Source organism: Berghia stephanieae, chromosome 5, assembly GCF_034508935.2.
Source record: "Berghia stephanieae isolate SIO BIC M18660-M18661 chromosome 5, UCSD_Bste_1.3, whole genome shotgun sequence".
Taxonomy (NCBI): Eukaryota; Metazoa; Mollusca; class Gastropoda; order Nudibranchia; family Aeolidiidae; genus Berghia; species Berghia stephanieae.
The window spans coordinates 56452177-56473638 of record NC_088364.1 but is presented as its reverse complement, the minus strand read 5'-3'; the positions used below and the strand labels follow the sequence as shown (position 1 = coordinate 56473638).

General features: G+C 34.8%; 1 protein-coding gene across 2 annotated transcripts in view; it reads right to left on the bottom strand.

Moving 5' to 3' along the window:
• Positions 1-3038: 3038 nt before the first annotated feature.
• LOC144973262 (transmembrane channel-like protein 7) overlaps positions 3039-21462 on the bottom strand; it is a 40388-nt gene continuing 21964 nt past the window's right edge. For both annotated transcript variants that reach the window (XM_078915507.1, XM_078915508.1), the window contains 11 exons: positions 21089-21236; positions 19665-19832; positions 18228-18403; positions 17482-17602; positions 12907-13004; positions 12345-12452; positions 11740-11815; positions 11093-11223; positions 9436-9591; positions 9013-9091; positions 3039-8459 (listed from right to left, as the gene is read on the bottom strand). In XM_078915507.1, coding sequence (XP_078771633.1) covers positions 8238-8459; positions 9013-9091; positions 9436-9591; positions 11093-11223; positions 11740-11815; positions 12345-12452; positions 12907-13004; positions 17482-17602; positions 18228-18403; positions 19665-19832; positions 21089-21236 — 1483 coding nt within the window. In that variant the 3' untranslated portion in view covers positions 3039-8237. The remainder of the gene's footprint in view (positions 8460-9012; positions 9092-9435; positions 9592-11092; positions 11224-11739; positions 11816-12344; positions 12453-12906; positions 13005-17481; positions 17603-18227; positions 18404-19664; positions 19833-21088; positions 21237-21462) is intronic.

The window sequence follows — 21462 nt, the reverse complement described above, 5'->3', positions numbered from 1 at the left end:
CAGGCTCATATCGTTGTCCTTTACGTGTTTATTTTTGTAAACTCGGGGGAAAAGGCAAAAGGTGGTTTGCGTATCGTTTCGATAACAAAAGACCTCTTTATTCTCTAGTTATTTTAAAAAGGTTGGTAGTTTTTATGGGTTGAATAGTAAAAAAATATCAACCAAATTATCGATAGTTCGACGTGAAAAGACGAACTTGAATAGATTCTCAGCGTGTTTAAAGAAACAACTTTTTATCTTAGACGTCTAGACTCTACACATCTTTCTCACATTCAGAAGCTATTCCTTTAAGCATACGATGTTGATATATATTTGATATAGCAGACCTGGCAAAGCAGCACATACCAATAATATCAAATACTCTGCGACATTGCAATCTAAAGGTCAACGAATCCAAAACAGAAATTACAGAAGTTAGCTAGAAACAAGCGGGATGGAAAAGTTAAGAAAACTCGGAAACTTGATTAATGAGAATGAAGACATCAAACGGAGAAAAATGCTGTTCAAACTGCATTCAGAGAACTACACAAAGTTTGGAACAAGACGAACATCATTAATGAAAATAAAAGAATACACCTTTACGAAGCGCCAGTGCTGCCAATCCTTATGTACAACTGTATGTACGTGGGGTCTTACAAAAAAGAATTTGGACACCCTGGACTCCCTTCATCGCAAACAATTGAGACGAGTTATTGGGGTACATTGGCCAGACAAAATCAGTAATGAGGATGTATATGACAGATGCAGAGTACAACCAGTCAGTACGCGTATAAAGAAACAAAGATGGAAACTGTTCGGACACGTGTTCCGACGAGATGAAAATATTCCAGCACAAACCTCAATGGAACTACAAGGAGCCAAATACAGAGGGCGTACACCGACTTCATTTCCAACCACATTGAATCAAGATCTCAGAAAACATCAAATACATTTAGAAACAACAATCGAAGAACTGATTTCAACAACACAAGGAGACACCCAACTGCCTCAGCACCTTAACACACATGATGACATTCTAAAGCTACGAACACTTGCACTAGACAGAGAGTTATGGAGGCAAATTACAAACTGGATAATAGAAACAGACTGGCAAACTCGAAGTGACGAACACATTCACGGCATGCGTCCATGGAGACTGCACAGCCATAATATTCATTCAATCATTCATTCCTTACAGTGGGTTTTAATTTAAATGCATTATAAATATAATGTATATTTATTCTCTCTCTCTCTCTCTCTCGACATTTTCTGCGTATTTTGCCTGTCGTCTGACGAAGGCTGAAACATAGAGTTTTTGATTTCTTTTTCATCATAAACCATTTCTAAACGTGATGCTTTCTTTACTTTTCAACTGGATAATTTAGATACCTTTAGCCTTTATTCCTGTCACTTTATTGGTGTCAAGTTTCTTAGTTTTTGGGCCATTTATCATTATTCAACCGTGAGCAGCTGATAATTTCTATACATATTTGAATTAATTGATAACGATTTTATTATAATACGATGAAACATTTCAAACACTAGCTGTTGTCACAGCCTGTGGACTTCGTGAAATCATAGCTTGACGAGATCATGTGTTTTCCTTTAAAGTACAATCAACAATTCACCTCTCACTTTCTTTTGGTGATCGTCATCGTTACCTTGTACAGTGATGTAATTATTTTAGGTAAGTGTCAGCTATAATCGCAGCCTCAAATATAATTCACAAGGTGTTTTCTCCTTGAGAAGAAAATACGCATCTAATTACTCAACTGGTGAGTAACATCTGCAGGGTAATGGCAGCAAATCTGTCTGTCAATCAGTCACATACGTCTTTTTTATCTTCTTTATCTTGTATTTTACCTTCTCATTTGTGTGTTATTGCATACCATAATGTACTTTTGGCAGTTTATATCAGTGAACAGCGTTGTACACACCTTTATTTCATGAAATGAATATGTTTGAATAAACTCATTCACTCACTAACTCAATCCTCTCTGCTCCGTCGGGTGCTTTAGGCAACAGCAAGTCAGTGATCGCCATTGACGTTTTCAATTGCTTTTGATTCCGTAACTTCTTTTGTTTTGCAGGACTGGGTTTTTAGCCCTGTGCCCAGATACGCCTATGCCTAATCCCATATTTGGAGGAGCAATGGATTTGAAGAAGATAAACATTATATAAAGTGCTTCAATAAATATTTGTATAGTTACCACCATAGTGACCATATTTGTGTTAATCATCTTAAACACCATAATTTTCCCTTTTCTTCATCCAAAACGTCTTCAACCCAGATGCGGTCTTGTGGTATGACATTCGCATTTGGACCGGAAGCATCATTGATTACTTGGAAAAGGCTCTTTACTCATAATTTCTCACTATACTCAGGTGTAAAATGAGAACACGAGCGTTAGCAGCATTGTTTGTGTCGAAAATAAAAATTATAAAATCGTCTAACAGGCGTCATGTCTCGCGCTACATGTTAAAAGTTCATGCTTGTTAGAGAACGCTTGTAAGGCGCTTTGGGGTTATTGCGCTATATAATGGCTCGAGTTTTTTTACCCTTTCTTCTGCTGTTTCTCCTCCACCACCACCACTACCTCTCCCTCTACCTCCCTTGTCTTCTTCTTCTTCTTCTTCTTCTTCTTCTTCTTCTTCTTCTTCTTCTTCTTCTTCTTCTTCTTCTTCTTCTTCTTCTTCTTCTTCTTCTTCTTCTTCTTCTTCTTCTTCTTCTTCTTCTTCTTCTTCTTCTTCTTCTTCTTCTTCTTCTCTTCTTCTTCTTCTTCTTCTTCTTCTTTCTTCTTCTTCTTCTTCTTTCTTCTTCTTCTTCTTTCTTCTTCTTCTTCTTCTTCTTCTTCTCTATCCTCTCCTCCTCCTCCTCCTCCTCCTCCTCCTCCTCCTCCTCCTCCTCCTCCTCCTCCCCCTTCTCCTAACCACTGTAAGCCCAAGTTACGCCCTTCGTCCTGCCAGCATACTCCTCCCCATCTTTCCCACGACCATCGTCTCCATGACACCCTCCTCCAAAAAAAAAAACAAAAAAAAAACAACACTATACCAGGAAATCAGAGTTAAGCTGCATTTATTTCTTTCATCTCCTTCGCACGAAATTGTACAGATATCATAAAACATCAAAAACAGTATACAGTAGAATAATAGTATAGCTTGTATCATTTACTCAAAAACATTCAAACATCTAATATCCAATAAGATATACAGTTAACAAGTCAATATATTCAAATTCGAGTTTAGAGTTTAAAACATTTGGGAAGATAACAATTAGAAACTATAAATATAATATGTCTTCGATTTAAAAGTTTGTCAAACTTTGCATCACAGTTGAAAATTTGTGACCAATCGTTTGAAAACGGTATTATGTTATTGTGATCTCAAAGCCTAGATTTTGATTTTAAGCTTACGTTATAAAACAAGTTGAAGTAAAATGCCTTTCTTGAGAGAATGATATTAATTCTTTGAACATACAAATAATTGAATTTTAAACTTATTACTTTGACATTAAAGTCAATATTTTTCATTCATTTTCTTCCCTCATAATACCAGATTGAAGCGATAGGTCACATTTAGGCTTCTGAGAATGTTGAAGGTGCGTAGAGTCATAAACATACACGTGTGCAGATTTCAGCCCAAGTTTGATATCCTAATGCATACATGATAATAATATTGTCAAGACGTTTGTCCTGAAAGTCTGGATGTGGATACAAAAGAACTCTTAAGATTTCAACTTTTTCATATTTACACCGCTCCTCATGGTCCCTAGTGTGAGAAAGGACTGGAACGAGAGCTGTTCCAGTGTACCCCTCTCAGGACCATCTCATCATTTGTTGTCAAGCCAGTCAGGATTTTCTTTGCGTCATCCGTTCACCATCTTAAAAATCAGAGTAAGGCGTTATACAAATGTCATTTTTTATCATCATTAACTAAAATTTATTCAATTTAATGTACAACAATAAAGAACAGCCATTTCTACTTTTAAAAAGTATCGTTCTATTATCGTTCTGTAAAAAATGTTTTTTTTTAAACTGCCAGTCAAAGCAGGAAAGAAAAATACAAGAAGAAAAACATCACAAATTATTTTCCTGCCTCTACTGTCCAAGTTGCGGCAGGCTGATTTTATGGCATGGCACCGATACACACGAACTTTCTCAGATCTTTGTCTTAAACCACTTCCTACTCTCTAATTTTTCATTTTGATATTTTTAAAATGCATCGTTAAAAGTTTTTCATAATGCACTTATTAAATCTCTTTAAAAAATGAAAGGATATTTTTGTCTATTTACTCTGTCGTGTCTGACACTGTATCATATAATGTTTCGGGATGTTTGTCTGCTTAAAAATTTTTCAATCACCCTACTTTCCAGGCTGTTGAAGGCAAATGCATCTCTAAATGTGAGATCGAAAAGAGACTTGCTACAAAAGATAGTTTCATGGTGAAAGGGCTTACTCGGAACAAACGTTTCATCAAAGCTCTCAGAACATGCAAAACTGAAATATCTATATATCACAAATATAAATGATTTTTTTTTTCTGATTCAAACCCAAATTTACTCATATTATGTCCCTATTAATGGCTTTAACATATTTCAACGTCAATAAGATCCTATCATTTTTTAAATAGTAAAATTGCAAATTTTAGAAATTTCCACTCTCATAAACATGAAGAGTACCTTTTGTTATAACATTAAATAAGATCGTTCTCGAAACAACACGTGAAATGCTGTCGGCTCACTATCGAAATTAACTAGAAACAAATCTATACAAAGTTATTAGAAATTTTTGGCGCGGTAAAGATAGATAAAAGATGTCAAATAATTAAAGCATGTCACTTTATATGGAAACCAATATTTAGCAAAATTCTAAATTCGACACAACAAAACACCAACAGAATAAAATATATCAAGAAGAGTAGCAATATATCCAATAAGAACATTTTATAAGATTGTGCCATGCTCCATGATTAAGTCGGAAATGACATTTGAACTATAACAGATGAAGTGACCATTTCTAGCATTTCATATATGAAATCCTTTTTTTTTTAAATGTGTAACTCTTATTTAAATTTGCAGTTTTTGGTGAACAAATATTTAGGAGCTTGTGTTTTTTTTCTTAATCAAGGTAAAACATAATATTGAAGCCAATAACTTTAGTCAGCTTTAGACTTCATTCAATGATTAAAGATGTTTTTTTTTTCTTTTTTAGAACCGGGGAAGAGTGTACTCCCCTGCAAAGAACAATACAATTCCTCGAAGGACGATTCTTGGGGGTTTCTGTAACAACGTGAGGAGGCATATGGGAGCCGTCAATAGACAAAGGTCCTGGATCTCTCAATCGGTGGCCAACTGTAGTGATTTCGCTTACTAACACTCAGATTGAATAAGAGGGGGGGGGGAGGGGTCGGCAGAGTTAAGACAATGCATTAACAACCCGAAATCCCAGATTCTAGCCCCGTTGTTAGCATCTCGTTTTTTTTTGTTTGTTTTCATTAAGCAAAAAAAAAAAACCCCCAAAAAACAATAAGATCTTTGTCATATCGATTTTGCGACAATGCCCTGAGTTATTTTCATCTTTTTTCGTGAGAGACCCTAAAGGTCATCCTTGAGAATGAATTATCAGAATTGATTTTACAACGCTTCAGGATCTGTTTAGATGGCGTTTTTCAGGACCATTCATGAGTGTAATGCCAAATAATTAAATAGATCAGCACAGTAGCAACGCGTGGTGTTAAATGTTTAGAAACTGTTGCTCTGTTTTTGTACGGCAGTCCAAGCACAAGAGAGTGAAATAAAAGAATTTACACGTTCTTCGACTCCACATTGTAACCTCGCATAGGCTATAGAGGATGGCAACCGGAAGCGCCCTTCATAAAAATTTGATCCAGGTTTCTTTTGATTGACACTTGCTAGTCAAACCACAACCTGTGATTTTTGAAGCAATGAAAATATAGGCAACTATATGTTACGAAAAACGTAAAATTAGGATTGATAACCTATAGTTTCACTGTGTCTACATTATGTATACAAAATTACAAAATATAAATAAAGCAATCTGACAACTTTTACCCCAGAAAAAAAATCAAGACGATTGGCAATATATATAGTATTACTATTACGAATAATTACATTAAATAGTTGTCACAAATGGACACAAAAAGAAATACATCATACATTTTAAGATCAAATCAAAAGAAGAAACAACATCTATTTCATTTACAAAGGATCATTGTATTGAATTCGTAGGCCTTCCAGATTTTGAACACTTTAAACAATTTTTTGACAAAAGCGAGTTACACATACATATCATCGTACGGTGTTACAGTGCAATTCCACACATCGCTGTGTCAAAACATTATGAAAGATGCTCACTACCTAGAAGGCCATCGGATCCGCTTGGTTTGCATGTACGGATCTATCGTTCTTTGAAGAAGCAGAAACTTTTGGCCAAAAATCTCATCCTCCAAATGTCGATCGATCGATTAAAACGACACTCATCTTATTAAAAAATCTCAAACCTAGGACTTCAACTTGTCTTACAAATAATCGATCGATATTTGAAGGACGAGTTTTGTTGCCAACAAAATTAAAATGTGTTTTATAATTTATTTGAGAGTACTACCAGTAAAGGTGGCCATGCAAAGGATACAGATTCTGAACATAAATGATATATTGGTGATCAAGTAGAGTTACTGTGACACCCAATTGAGTGAGATTCACCTATCCATATAGTAAAAAGTACATATCACACTGGCTTTTTTAGAGTAGTCAAGTTTTACAACATAAATCAACACAGAGTATTAAGGAGTAATAAGGCAATGTTAAAGAATCAACAGAGAGCTGGAATTATATTATTTGGAATGAGTCATTTTTCTTGTTGTTTTTATCGTCCTTATCATTTTTATCACTATCTGTGTTTCTATCGTCTCTGTAACTCACGATGTATAAATAGAACATACCCATAATATTGCAAGGATGAATGATAAATCTAATACGCTTTGATGAGAGAGAGAGTGAGTGAGAGAGAGAGAGAGAGAGAGAGAGAGAGAGAGAGAGAGGGGGGGGGGATGAAGAGAGAAAATGGGAAAGAGGGAGAGGGAAAGCAAGAGAGAGAGAGAGAGAGAGAGAGGAGAGGGAGAGAGAAAGAGAGAGAGAGAGAGAGAGAGAGAGAGAGAGAGAGAGGGAGAGGGAGAGGGAGGAAGTGATCAAAGGTAAAAGCAATATTTTACTGTGACTTCTTTCAGTGTTTTGTTACCACCAACGAGAATATTAAAAATTCTCAATCTGCTTTTGGAATTGACTCCTTTTCAGAATTACAGTGTATTTACTGTTTTCTTTTTTTGTCATCAAAATACTAAAATGCTCATTGCGGATAAATCACTATTCATTAAAGGTCATAAGAATTACACAAGGTAAGACAATTCTGGAAATTTGTTTTTAAATTTCGTGTAGACTCTAGACCGTCTATCTACTTTTACAAAACGTGCACGGTTTTTTATTTTTAATTGTGTTTTTTCTCTCACGTTCTTATTGTGAATTCTAAAATGCCATCAATATCCATACTGGGTCCAGATTGTTAGATTCTCCTTGTTATATTTCGTCTTACTGAATCAATGATTCTTGCTCGCTATAATTTTCTTTTAGACTAAACTACAGAGTTGTTCATTTCTGTCAGGAAAGATGTTTTCCTCTCTTCTTTTTTCATTTTGGTCAAATGATCTATTTGATCATCTCTTTGTCAAGATTATGCGGCCCATTGTACCGATCCGGTGAAATGTGGTTGAATGTCAGAAAGAACTCGATGACAAGATAAACGATTCAAGTCAGAAGGAACTCTTGATGGTCATTCATTTTAGACTAAGAGACAGCTGTCACCCAATCGCCGCGACGAAAGCACGTACTTTTAACACAACTTTTATAATTCCTACTTTAACTATTAACTCCCCTAATCTGGAAAGACGAGTTTTTAATAATTTGGCCAGAAAACTCATATTTCAAATGTCGATCGATTTAAGTGACCATCATCTTGGCAAAAACAAACCGGAAACCTTGCTAGGTCCCAGGTCTGAAAGTTATTGCAAAGATGAGGGTCATTTAAATCTGATATTTAAAGGACGAGTATTCTTGCCAAATTCTTAAATACGTATCTTTCTAGAGTACAGCATTTAACCGACTAAATGACATTTTCAGCGTCGGTGTGGTCTGGACCTAACACCAGATAGGACGATTGGTCACGTGTTATTCCAGCTAGTTATTTCACCAATCCCCGTTATCTACGGGGGCGTTAGGGGGTGAGTATGGATTGGGTGGGGGATCGTTGGAAGGGTAGTGACCTCTCTCGTCCACCATTTCCACATTATCTTTGTCTTTCTTCTTGTTCTTCTTTTGATCCTTCTGTGGTTGCTCTTGTTGTGCCCTCTGGCCAGGCATGTACATTTCTTGAAGTTTGGACATCAAAAACTGTTTGTCTCGTCCCTCCTATGAAAATAATATGATATTCCATCAGTGACTGGTTAAGAACATTCAAATTATTTAAAATTCGGTTGACTCATTTATAACGTGGGCTAGTATAAATAACAATAACATAACAACCTCAAAACTATAAGTCCCTGTCTCGAGCTCCGCTTTGAGTGGCGCAAAATTGAGCTTCTGAAAAAAAAGGATCTTTACACACATTTTCTCACCGAATTCAATGTAAAATGAGTACCCTGCCTGGTAACCGCGGTCTCTACCGAAAATAATATTGTAATATTGCCGCCATTCAGGAGTCATGTCTCGTTCAATATGTGAAGTGTTGCTGTTGGCTTTGGGATCCCTTGAAAATCGCTTTGAGCACATCAAGTGGATATTGTGCTATAAAAAGGCGTAAGTATTTTTTCTGTCTAATGGAAGCGCGAGGTCCGAGTTGTAATGCATTTACGGCTCTCTTGAAATAAAATACTAGTCTGTAGTTACAGAGAACTGTACAAATATTGGAGGAAATGGTTGACTGAAAACGACAGCATTTTGGCTCAAAGAAATCTCTACGTACCATTATGAGTTGTTCCCTGTATAAAGCAGCTTGTTGTTTGTGGGCCTTACCAATGCTTCGTAGATAATATACCGCCACTCTGTGAATGCATTATGTAAAATATTGTGGTGATGACGACAATAAGATGGTGATGATGATGATGATGATGATGATGATGATGATGATGATGATGATGATGATGATGATGAAGAAGAATATGATGATGATGATGATGATGATGATGATGATGATGATGATGATGATGATGATGATGATGATGATGATGATGATGATGATGATGATGATAAAGAAGAAGAAGAAGAAGAAGAAGAAGATGATGATGATGATGATGATGATGATGATGATGATGATGATGATGATGATGATGATGATGATGATGATAAATGTATGCGAGTGAGGATGATTATTTTTTAATCAACTTACGCCAGGAATATGATGACGATTGTGGTGACAGCTGCTGACGTCAAGAAATCGTAAGTAATGTTGAGAGCAGACGGCCATGTGTCCACTGCATTCTCCAGAGCTTGGTGCATACTGCTGAATAGTAGGAAAGGCCCGCAGCCTTTGGATGGCTCAATACTGGACGGGCAGGGAGTGGGGGGGGGGGTAAATATAATATAATATAATATAATATGAAATAATATCGAGAATATTTCAACAAAATTCAAATTCTATGAGTTTTGTACAATACTTCAGTATTCTCGCCTGAGTAAGCCAAATGGAATCATAATGTCATTCTCACTGAAAGCCTCCTATTAGGGCTAACCCACACCGGAGACTGACTCCGACGACCCGGCACTACCGTCCTCTGCTGTCTTCCGGATAAAGACGTCGGGCACGGACTAAATACTAAGATGAAAGAGAAGAGCCGCTAGACCTACCCATACCAAGCTGAAAAAAACGGCAGAGGACGTCGGGTGCTTGATATGGATAGGTCTAGCGGCTCTTCTCTTAATTCTTAGTATTTTGTCCGTGCCCGACGTCTTTATCCTGAAGACGAGAGAGGACGTCAGTGCCGGACGTCGGAGTCCTTCTTCGGTGTGGGTTATCCCTAAAGCGTTCTTTCTGTAACAGAACTCATACAACATCAGACCTTTTTATGGCCATGTACTCATTTACACAAAGTTCAGTGAAATTATACACCTCTGATATCCAACAAAATAAAAGGAAGCCATAAAGAGTTTATGGTTCCCTACACAAGGGTGGACGCTCACTCTTACTCTTTCGTAGCGTGAGTTTTGAACACAGCTGAAAGAATAAAGAATCAAAGAATAAACAAAGCAAAAGTCTGTGAAATCGTCCGAATGTTGAAGTCAAAGACTAATAATAATAATAATAATAATAATAATAATAATAATAATAATAATAATAATAATAATAATAATAATAATATAATAATAATAATAATAATAATAATAATAATAATAATAATAATAATAATAATAATAATAATAATAATAATAATAATAATAATAATAGATAATGATAATAATAATAATAATAATAATAAAATAAGAAGAAGAAGAAGAAGAAGAAGAAGAAGAAGAAGAAGAAGAAGAAGAAGAAGAAGAAGAAGAAGAAGAAGAAGAAGAAGAAGAAGAGGAGGAGGAGGAGGAGGAGGAGGAAGAAGAAGAAAAGAAGACATCTACATTACATAATATACTGTAATACGAGTACATAGTATGATATTCAAATGGTAATATTCTATACTACACTATATTACATTACAGTAATACTGTGATATAGGGGCTCAAAAATATATTATACTATATAGTACTATAGACAAAAATGCAGTATATGCTACACAAAATTACAGTAAAAGACTATACTATACTATATTATACTACATCAAACAATACTATACTGTACGTTATATATATATATATATATATATATTATATATATATATATATATATATATATATATATATATATAATATAAATAAATAAAATAATATATAATATATATATTATATATATATATATATATATATATATATATATATATATATAATATATATATATATTCACTTAATTTGTTTTAATAACATTTCTCAAAAAAGTTTTTAAAGACACTTACGCAAAGACACTATACATCACGGGCAATGCACAAAGAGAAAAGGCCACCAACAAAATGATCATGAAAAAGATGTTGATGCGTGAAGCTTTGTATGGTCTGTCGGTGGGAGGGCATGCGACTAACGCTGAAAGCTGGAATAAGATAGAAAGAGAAGAGAATCATTCAAAGGCATATGAGTTGTACATAATGGCGGGGTTGAATAATGCCAAGCTGATACACTATTAAGATGCTACCATATTTAAAGGTGTGCAACAAATTTAACATTTTGAAGAGTTAAAATTAATAGTTTTCCTATTTCTTCAAACAATTTTATAGTTGACTACAGTATTATAGATTCTTTGAATTCACTAATTTACACATCAACTAATCATTACTTCACTTGCCTTAATCCCTAAACCCCATCAGATCATTAAACCATTGATGATTTCACATCATTTGACTCTTCCCAAAGCTGTCCTCTCCAGTTTTCTCCGCGTCCATCATGGGCCTTCCATTGGATACCCACACGTTTTAAAACTTTCTTACTGGTCTTTTATTGGTTTGAAAAGGGATTTGAGCCCGAAACGTTTCGTGTTACCTTTTTATTTACTTTTCGATGGTTTTATATTCAATTTTATACATTACCTTTACAATAATTTGGTACTAACCTTTTTCACAAAGAAAAATATAAAAAGCTTGGCAACATTGAGACCTGGCAGTAATGGACAGAACAGGAAACCCAACCTGCAAGAAAAAACAAATATCCTATTTTCTATCCCAAAAATAATAATTAAAAATACTACATTTAGATGACTAGTATATTAGGTTTTTTAAAAATAAATCAGGGTACCCTTATATGTGAGTTTTATTTCTTAGTAACTATATCTGTTTTTTTAATTCCTGTTATTTATCCGTGTTAGCTGGTAAATTCTATGCCATTAAAAAGTTTTCGATTTCAGCTCACAACATTTATAAAAAGACCACACAATAGTAATCAACATCAACTTGTTTAAGTACTATTTTATTACTATAAATGGAACTATAAATTAATGTTGTCCTTTCTTCACAAGGAAAGAAATCTTTTCGTCACTTCAAAGTTGATTTTTTTTTGTTAATCTTTGTACATTCAAGAAATATTAGCAACGTAGATAACAAACCGCTCATTGTTTATCGATTTGTCTTACACTATTGTTATATGATGTTAGTAAAATACGATCTTAAACAGCTGGTCTTTAATTCAAAACATAAAATGGGTTTAAATTGTGTAGCTTACCATACAAGACATTGACCATAAACGAGGTCAAGCACGTTAGCTGGAATGTTGAATTCGGGCGGGCCAAGAGCTTTGAACAAACCACAGTTGAACTTGGAGACTGCAAATCTGGGAATTCGGAGGTGGTGGTGATGGTGGTGGTGGTGGTTGAGGTATTATTATTAGGGTGTATCATGGGTAATGATGATGAAGATCTTGATGATGTTGGTGGTGATGATAATGATGATAATGATGATGATGACGACGATCGTGATGATAAGTATGATGATGATGATGATGATGATGATGATGATGATGATGATGATGAGGAGGAGGAGGAGGAGGAGGAGGAGGAGGAGAATAATCATGAAGATGATGATTGGGATGATGACCAATTACATCATACATAAACTGGCCAAATTTTTCTACCTCTACTTCAAATATCACTGAGATTGTGTGACTCTCAACTTGTCAAAAAGTTCCAAAGAAAGTCATCGACATTTGAAATTAAAGAAAAAATAATCTGGTAAAAATTGCAAAAAGGCGTTGCGTCAGTGTAGAGCGACATGCATGGTCCACTAACCTTCTAGGTAGCTCCACTAAAAAGACCTTTATTATAACGACCAGGAAGTCCATGATGGCCAATTTGTAAAACTGCTGTCCTACGTAGGTTTCCCAACACTGAGAAGTTAACATAAAAATGATACTGCTGTACTTTATACATAAAAATAGTGTTTCATCAGATGTTCATTGTATCAGATGAAACAATAAAAAGGGAAAATGGGGCATAAACATGTGTTTGTTATTTTCACCTAATCGTTTCAATAGTTCGTTATAGGTGGGTTCTATTGTATCATGCCTACCATGCGACTGGTATCCCATATTATGGCCTGCTGGAAGAAGAAATGAAGCTTTGTGAAGCATAGACAATCCGTGGCAATGGGATATAAAAATGTTCATTTGTATGGTATTGTTTTAATCAGGTGTCATTATGTGTACATTTTTAATAAAAAAAAAAGAAAGTAAAAATTGAGCCTGCGTACGTGGAAAACCTCAAATATGAATACAATAGCTGACATTATAAGGTACAGGAGTTTCATAGACTGCAAAGTATCATTTTAGAAAAAAAGGAAATCACATCTAAAATCCAAACTAGATGACTTTGAAAGGCAGAGAGATCTTACAGAGAGGGTAGAGGAGGCGACCGAGGCGGCTCAATCGTATGACTAGGATCGAAAGGTTCTAAGATACTAAGAGAGATAGTAAATCACATATATTGATAGTTCAGTAAAGAGTATGATATTTATACCAAATTTTATATTATTGAAACTTTGATTGGAACTCCTGAAGGTGTGATTTTCTCTATAAGATGGAGTCCATTTTTATCTTTGAGTCCCTCCGGGTCTTTATTGTCAACATTTTTAAACGAATCCTGAAGTCTTAAATTATAAAGAGTACTATTAAAAGATGATAGAATATTACGATTTGTGACAGTTACAAATAGAGTTTTCTGTCATACATTCGTATTTATTATTAAACGAAGAAGGGAAGGTAGTCGTTCAGAGTCATTAAGCATGTGAAGCCGGAGTTTATTCCGGTTTCTCTAGCCTGAAACGGACAAAAGTAATAGCTGGCTATCCATTAGATAGGACGGTAGTCAATCGAAAAGTACTTTCCATCAGATCAAACAAAATTCTGTATTTATTATTTGATTGAATAGGACACAAACAATTTTTAATGTTTCACAAGAAATGATGTTGTCACATTCAAAGCTCTGATATGTAATTGCAAGGTAAATGACGAAAACGAGATGGGAAAAATAATCACAAAATGAAAAAATACCATCCTAACTCAAACAAATAGTAAATATAATTTAGATTTATATTAATGCCGACTTTTCACAAATTTCAAACTTTAGACGTTCTTGAAAAAAGAATTGCTTACAGAAGGGAGATTGAAATTTTTAAAAATAATATAGTCGTTTCACAGTGGTCAGTGCCTTACCCAGGAATTTAGATGTACTTTTTATTTTCCAAAACAATCAATCTATAATGATCGACGTGCACTTATTTGCAGGTCTGACAGCCTAAATTGTTAATGGCTCATTGTTGTAATGGAAATACTCTTTGACCAACGCAAAACATTGCCCACTACAACAATGTTAAATCAAACCCAAAATTGGGTGCTGTTATCTGACCTGCAAAAGTCTGCACACAGAAGATCGATCCAATTTAATTAAACTGACAATTGTTGTTTCGTTTTGATCACAGGAAAAGCACAATAAAATGAACTGCACAACAAATATTATGTTTGTCCTTTGCACTTGGTCAATTTTGTTCAAAGCTATGTACCTATTCATATTTCTGGAAATATCTGAACATATTTTGTTGAAAAACGTAATTGAAGATTAAAAATAATGATCATAATAATAATATAATAATAATAATAATAATAATAATAATAATAATAATAATAATAATAATAATAATAATAATAATAATAATAATAATAATAATAGCAATATAATCAGAAAGTGATAATAATAACGATAACAATGATAAGAACAGCATCATTTTTTATTATCACTACCAACATTGGCAGCATTTTCATCATCATTATCAACAACATCATCACCATTATTACCAAACAAAAACAAAAAGGTTGGAAACCAATTGGTGAATGAAAATTATCAGAATTTCACAACTGGAATAAATACAAATACCTTCAATAATTATCCACCATGACATAGCAGCGATTATTGTAGTAAAGATATTAACGATATTATATCATAATAGCAAAACAAAGAAATGATTAAAGTCAACAACCGCCTTAACACTTTGGGTTTGAAACTGAATTCAAAATAAACAAAATAAATGATTTAATATTTGGGAAATTTGACCGTAGCCTTAGTTAATGTATAGCCTGACATTAGGACTTGGCTTTTGATGTCATCTATAGGTTACATCACCTCCTAGCGAGTTGTCGTTAGGTGGTGGTGTGCAAGGAAACAACCGAATCCATTGATTGGACTATTGAATACAATAGTTGAATAGTAGAATAGTTGAATACTTGAATAACCAGGCTTTGTTTTCTTTTGTGGTTGTTGACTTGTCTTTTGGCGTAGTTTTATTATATATACGAGTATCATTGGTCATTATCAGAAACAGCATGTAAAGTATCATATTATTTTTTATTCATTTACGTAAATGTGTGTTTTCATTTCGTAATAATAGGAATAGAACATCAAAATGATGGAATTACCCTTTAAATTTTGTGAACGATTTTGTAACAACATTTTAATTTTTTTTAAAGAGGATTTAAATAGAACTGTAAAATATAAAAAAAGAAAGAGGGTCGTTACAAAATTCTTTATGTTTTTTTTTTTGTTTTTTGTTTTTTTGTAAACAAAAGGGTGGAGCGATTTGAATGTAATGAAGCATAAAACCTCCTACGTGTACTAAATTACAAGTCTGATAAGACAAACAGTCAAAACCTCATTGTTGTAATGGAAATAAACCTTAAACCAACACGAAATATAGACTAGTCTGTAGGACAACAATGTTGAAACGAGCCCATGATTGCCTTCGATTATCAGACTTGTAAATGTGTGACCAATCGCTTTCATCAGGTATTATGTCGAGACAAACAAGATGAAGAAAATTGACTGTTCCGTTGAAATGATCTGAGTTCGGATATTTAACTAAGTTGCATGCCTCAATTTACTTGATTAAGTCATTTATTTAAAAACTTAGATTTGAACAATCCGAAAACTTTAGAATTTATATAGTGCAATATCCACTAAACGTGCTCAAGGCGCTTTACAAAGCCCACGGTCACTAGCCGACAGCAATACTTAACATGTAGCGCCAGTTAGGCGATATTACATTTTTTTTCTTACAGAGACAACGCCGTTAAAGGCCAGGTACTCCTTTTGCACCTGGATATGGTGATAGAATGTGAGTAAAGAGCCTTCTCAAAGGACTGAACTATGCCCAAGCTCAAAAATTCAATTATAATAATTAAAGTTGCCACTACACAATACCATTTCGAGACGATTGGTCGTACTATGTACACGTAGGATAAAACCCCATACCTAAACTCGTCTTACCGCCGATCTTGTGGTATTCTGATGATGGAGCAATGCCGCTTTCGCCTTTGTTTGCTATTGGATCCCACAGACAGGTAATTAAAATGTAAAATGGAATTTGCACTCGAAAATGATTGAGTTTTTTTTATGGAATTGATTGACTACTTCGTTGAAAAGTTAAATAACTTTGATTCACAACTACCAAGAATAAGCAATCAAACAACGTTGTGAGAGAAAAAATAGCGTGAGTGCAATATAAACTAAATGTGCTTAAAGCGATTTAAAGGGTTCTTAAGCCAACAGAAAGAATTAATATGTAGGACGGTACATCATTCAGTTTGTTTTTGACATAACAAATCTGTCACCGACCAGGTACTCATTTTACACTTGAAACCAGTGAGGCAATGTGAGTAAAGAGCAATTCAACTCTTCACCGCCCAAAGCGAAACTCGAACCCGGGATCCAAAGGGTTAAAAGTCAAAATTCATGTCACTGAACAACACAGCGATAGCAAATTGCGTGAAAAGGAATGTTTTGAGCTCAAACGCGCCATTTAGCCAACGGCGAATATAATAAAGGATTAATAATTATAAAATATATATTATATATATATATATATTTATATATATATTATATATATATATATATATATATATATATATATATATATTATATATATATATTATATTATAGAAACAAAAACCATGAATTAATAGTGCTCAACTTTTTGATAAAAGGAGCTATGTATAAAATATTTCAAGTATAATTATGATCAACTTCTAAAATATTCTTGTTTCAAGCATTCGCTCTCATCAGGAAGTGAAAGTAGATTGTTGTGTTTGTCGGACTTTTTTCGTCTTCGCCATTATGGCTCTGAAATACTTCTTAGAAAGAAAGAAAGAAATAAAGAAGGAGAGAGAGAGAGAGAGAGAGAGAGAGAGAGAGAGAGAGAGAGAGATAAATAGATAGAGAGAGAGAGAAAAGAGAGAGAGAGAGAGAGAGAGAAGAGAGAGAGAGAGAGAGAGAGAGAGAGAGAGAGAGAGAAGAGAGATGACTTGAACGTAGGGTTACCTTCAGTTCAGTGCAATCCGATCCTGTGTTAGCGTTACAGGAGTCCTTTGGAGTACAGCTGATTTCAGAGTACAAACTGATGACCAAAACTATGAGGGAAGCAAGGCGAAGGAATACCGTTCTGGGAGAAAATAGAATAATATATAAATACAAGTTCTGAATCTTGGTTAAAAGGTGATATGGATTGTGGAAAAATGACTTGGTAGCGTGGTGGTTCTTCCACTCACCTTTCAGCCGTACTCTTGAATAAAACAGATTTATAAAATTTTGGTAAGAAACCTCATTTTTCCAACAACAAAAAAACGATCGATTAAATTAACCCTCACCTTGTTAAAGGCTCTCAAACAGCACACTACATTCCTTATTTGGACTGCAAAGTCTCGGAGACATAAAGACAGTTTTCGGTAACAGTAACGTTTGGTAAACCCATATATCTTACCAATCAGTTAGTGTGCTGAAATTAAGCGACTCCATATTATTCTTTTCTAGTTATCCCGATAGCTCGGTTGGTAGCTCGTTTCATACGCAAAGAGACCTAGATCGATCCTTGATAAAAGTCGAGGTTTTTTTTAAAACCCCCATCTCCACCTCTCAGCAATTGGGTAGCTGTGTCTGTTAAATCAGGCGGAAAACACACTGCAATATAATAGCCGTATCCAAAGGGTAGCAAGTAATTTCTATTGTCCTTTTCGCGTTATAGAAACTGGAATAAATCGGCTCTATTTGCTGGAGGAATATTGCAATACCTTATGAGGGTAATCTGTATGACAAAGGCCTGAGAATAGTCCTCAAGAATGACCACCTTCTCGAACATCAGAGGCAGTATCACGTTACACAAGGTGATGGTCAGTGAGGGAAGGTACTGGACCAATAGAAGAAGCCAAGCATTGGTACCTGTTGCATCCTTGTGTTCTTCGGCGTACTGGGGACAAAATAATATAATTATTACAGAAATGCGTAAAACTCAGGAATCAGATATTGAGAGATAATCTACTTGGGTCAACATCAGATTATCATTGTCAAATCAACTTTTCAGACTAATACATTGAAGTGTAGTTTTTTTTTCCAAAACAAAAAGATATAATACAATGTTTGAATTGAAGAAAAAAACCTTTAGGTTATTTTAAATCGGTTACCTTAATTGAGCCAGATATAAATGAGTATTGGTTTATATATCATGATGGAAATTGAAAAGATGCTAGTACAAATTGTACGTCTAAGAGATGAAAAGGGAATTTGGTCCAAATGGGAAATAAGTGGAGCGATGGAAATCGATTAAATGGTAAATCTTTAGGAATGCGCTATAAACATTTGCATTTGTGACCATTGTTTCAAAACGGTATTAAGTTCGGGTGCTTAAAATTTAATTTTGAGCTGAACTTTAAAAATTTAGTCAGAATAAAAACCATCATTGAGGAACGGATTGGTGGGGGTTTTTTTTAAACTTTAAAACTATAAACTTTCTTTTCAACTAAAAATTCACTTTTCCTAATCTAGTATAATCCAACATAATAACAAATTGGCACAAAGTGTCACATTTTATTTATATTTATCTTTAGGGTTTACCTTTGAAATTCCTAAACTTTCTCTTTGAAAAACACAACCTAATGTTAACCATAGTATTTCCTATCATTCCACTAACTAGCTACCCTAGTGTATCTAACAAAAGGAAAAAGAAAAAAAAAGGGGGTGGGGGGGGGGGGGTTGCAATAGAAAGGGGTTGTGCACTTCGACCAAACCTCGACTGAAAGGGGTTGGAATAGGAAGGAAGTGGGGGGGGGGGGGGCGCAATGTGACCAAAGAAGGGTGAGGGGGTGGGGGGAGGGTGTCGATAGTTCGACAGCATTTTTACGCTTGGGGGGGGGGGGGGGGGGGGGGGGGTAGGTCTTTCCTTTTGTTTCTTGTTATATTTTCCCTTTTAGTGAATTTCCACCGACACATTTCATGAGGTGAGATTCAATAGAAAATGATGGGGGGGGGGGGGGGGGGTGGGGTGGGGGGGGGAGGGGGAGGGGGGTTGCTTAAAAGCTTCGGGTGGGGTACACAATATAATTCTGAAAAGAAAAGTAGACGAGGGGGGGGGGGGCGTCTATTTGATACAGTAGAGTACAAAGATGTTTGTTTTTTTACATTAACCTATCCTTTGTTTGCGGCATAATAAGAGTTACTACTACATCGCCTACCTCAGTGGACCAAGACGTAACGAAGTAGATGAGGTAGGCGGCGGCTCCGAGAAAGACCAGGATAAAGAAGTTGATTATGAGCCGGACGGTGTACAGTTTACATCGGGAGCATCTCTGCTCCAGCCTCTCAATTCTTTTTCTCATGAAGGTTTGTTCCAGCATGTCACCCTGGTTAAAAGAGATGATATGTTGTTGTTGTTGTTGTTGTGGGAATGACTGATAACAACAAGCACTCACACATTCAAATACCCTAAGTATAGCCGGCTCTACCGCAAATAATATGACAATGACGAAAACGGTGATGCTGATGCTGTTGGTGATGATGATTTCAACGACGATGATAATATAATAATGATGATGATAATAATAATAATGATAATGATGATGATAATAATAATAATAATAATAATAATAATAATAATGATGATGATGATGATGATGATGATGATGATGATGATGATGATGATATGATAATAATAATAATAATAATAATAATATAATGATAATAATAATAATAATAAAATAATAATAATAATAATAATAATAATAATAATAATAATAATAATAATAATAATAATAATAATATAATAATAATAATAATAATATAATAATAATAATAATACTATATTGTTTTTGATGCAGATCTAGACAAAGAATAATAAAAGTAATGGTCCACAGCTCGAGTGGCATCGGTGTTACTGTTCATATCGAGAGAAAAAAAAATGTTCAATCTGTCTAGAAAGAATAACATTTTTTTAAAAAAGCTCGATGACAGATGAAAAAGAATTCGCTTTATTAATCTCTATAAGGAATATTAATCTTTTGAATCTAGTTAAAGTAAAGGATGAAATGATTCAGACGCCAACCGCAGCTCTGTAAATTGAGCTTGGATAAAGAAAACAAATTGAGGCCAGGAAGAGAAAAGTACAATTTGATAAGTTCTGGGGAGAAAAGGGATATAGAAGTAGACTTAAAGGGTGATTGTCAAATCAATACGACGGTTGTTTGAATTTGATTGTTTAGAGTTGTTGTTTTTTATTGTTTGTTTTGTTTTTTTCCTTTGTATTTTTTGTTACAACACGGCATCAAAAACGCATTGTTACCAATAGTTTGTTGAACTACAAAGACATTGTTTAACGGTTCGTAAGAATCTGTTGTTTATGGTGGGTGTGTGTGTGTGTGTGTGTGTGTGTGTGTGTGTGTGTGTTTGTGTGTGTGTGTTTGGGTTTTTTTCTGTTGTTTTTTTTTTTTGTTGTTGGTGTTTTTTTGTTTTGTTTTCTTTTTTGGTTTGTTTGTTTTTTTATCTTGCATATTATAGTGAATCAAGACCCTATTGGTATCTTCAATGGAAAGACTAAGCCGAGACGAGGGATATTCAAATCTAGTTGAACAGGACATAGTCTAGTTGGGCATCAGGTACTTACCTGTATATCGTCATGGATGCCCTTCTGTTTCTGTTCGGCAGCTTTCAGGTCGGTCAGACTGTAGTCCCAAGCACCAAACACTTTGTTACTGTATTCGAAATTGGTGTTGGCCGCGTTCAGGAGGGCCTCTCGAAAACTCTTACCAGTGCTGATGAGGGCAATTTTATTTATTATTAGACTTAGTTTCTATTATTTCTTGGGTATTTTTTGTTGACTTGAGTGATTTTACTTACGCATCGCCACAATAAAAAGCGTATCCTGTAAAAACGCTCTATCTCAGCCGGTTTAACCAGTTAATGGTCTGGCCTGACGTTGGAAAGAGTGAAAATGGAGAGGCTTTGTATGGGAACAAAACAGACAATGGACGTTTCGGG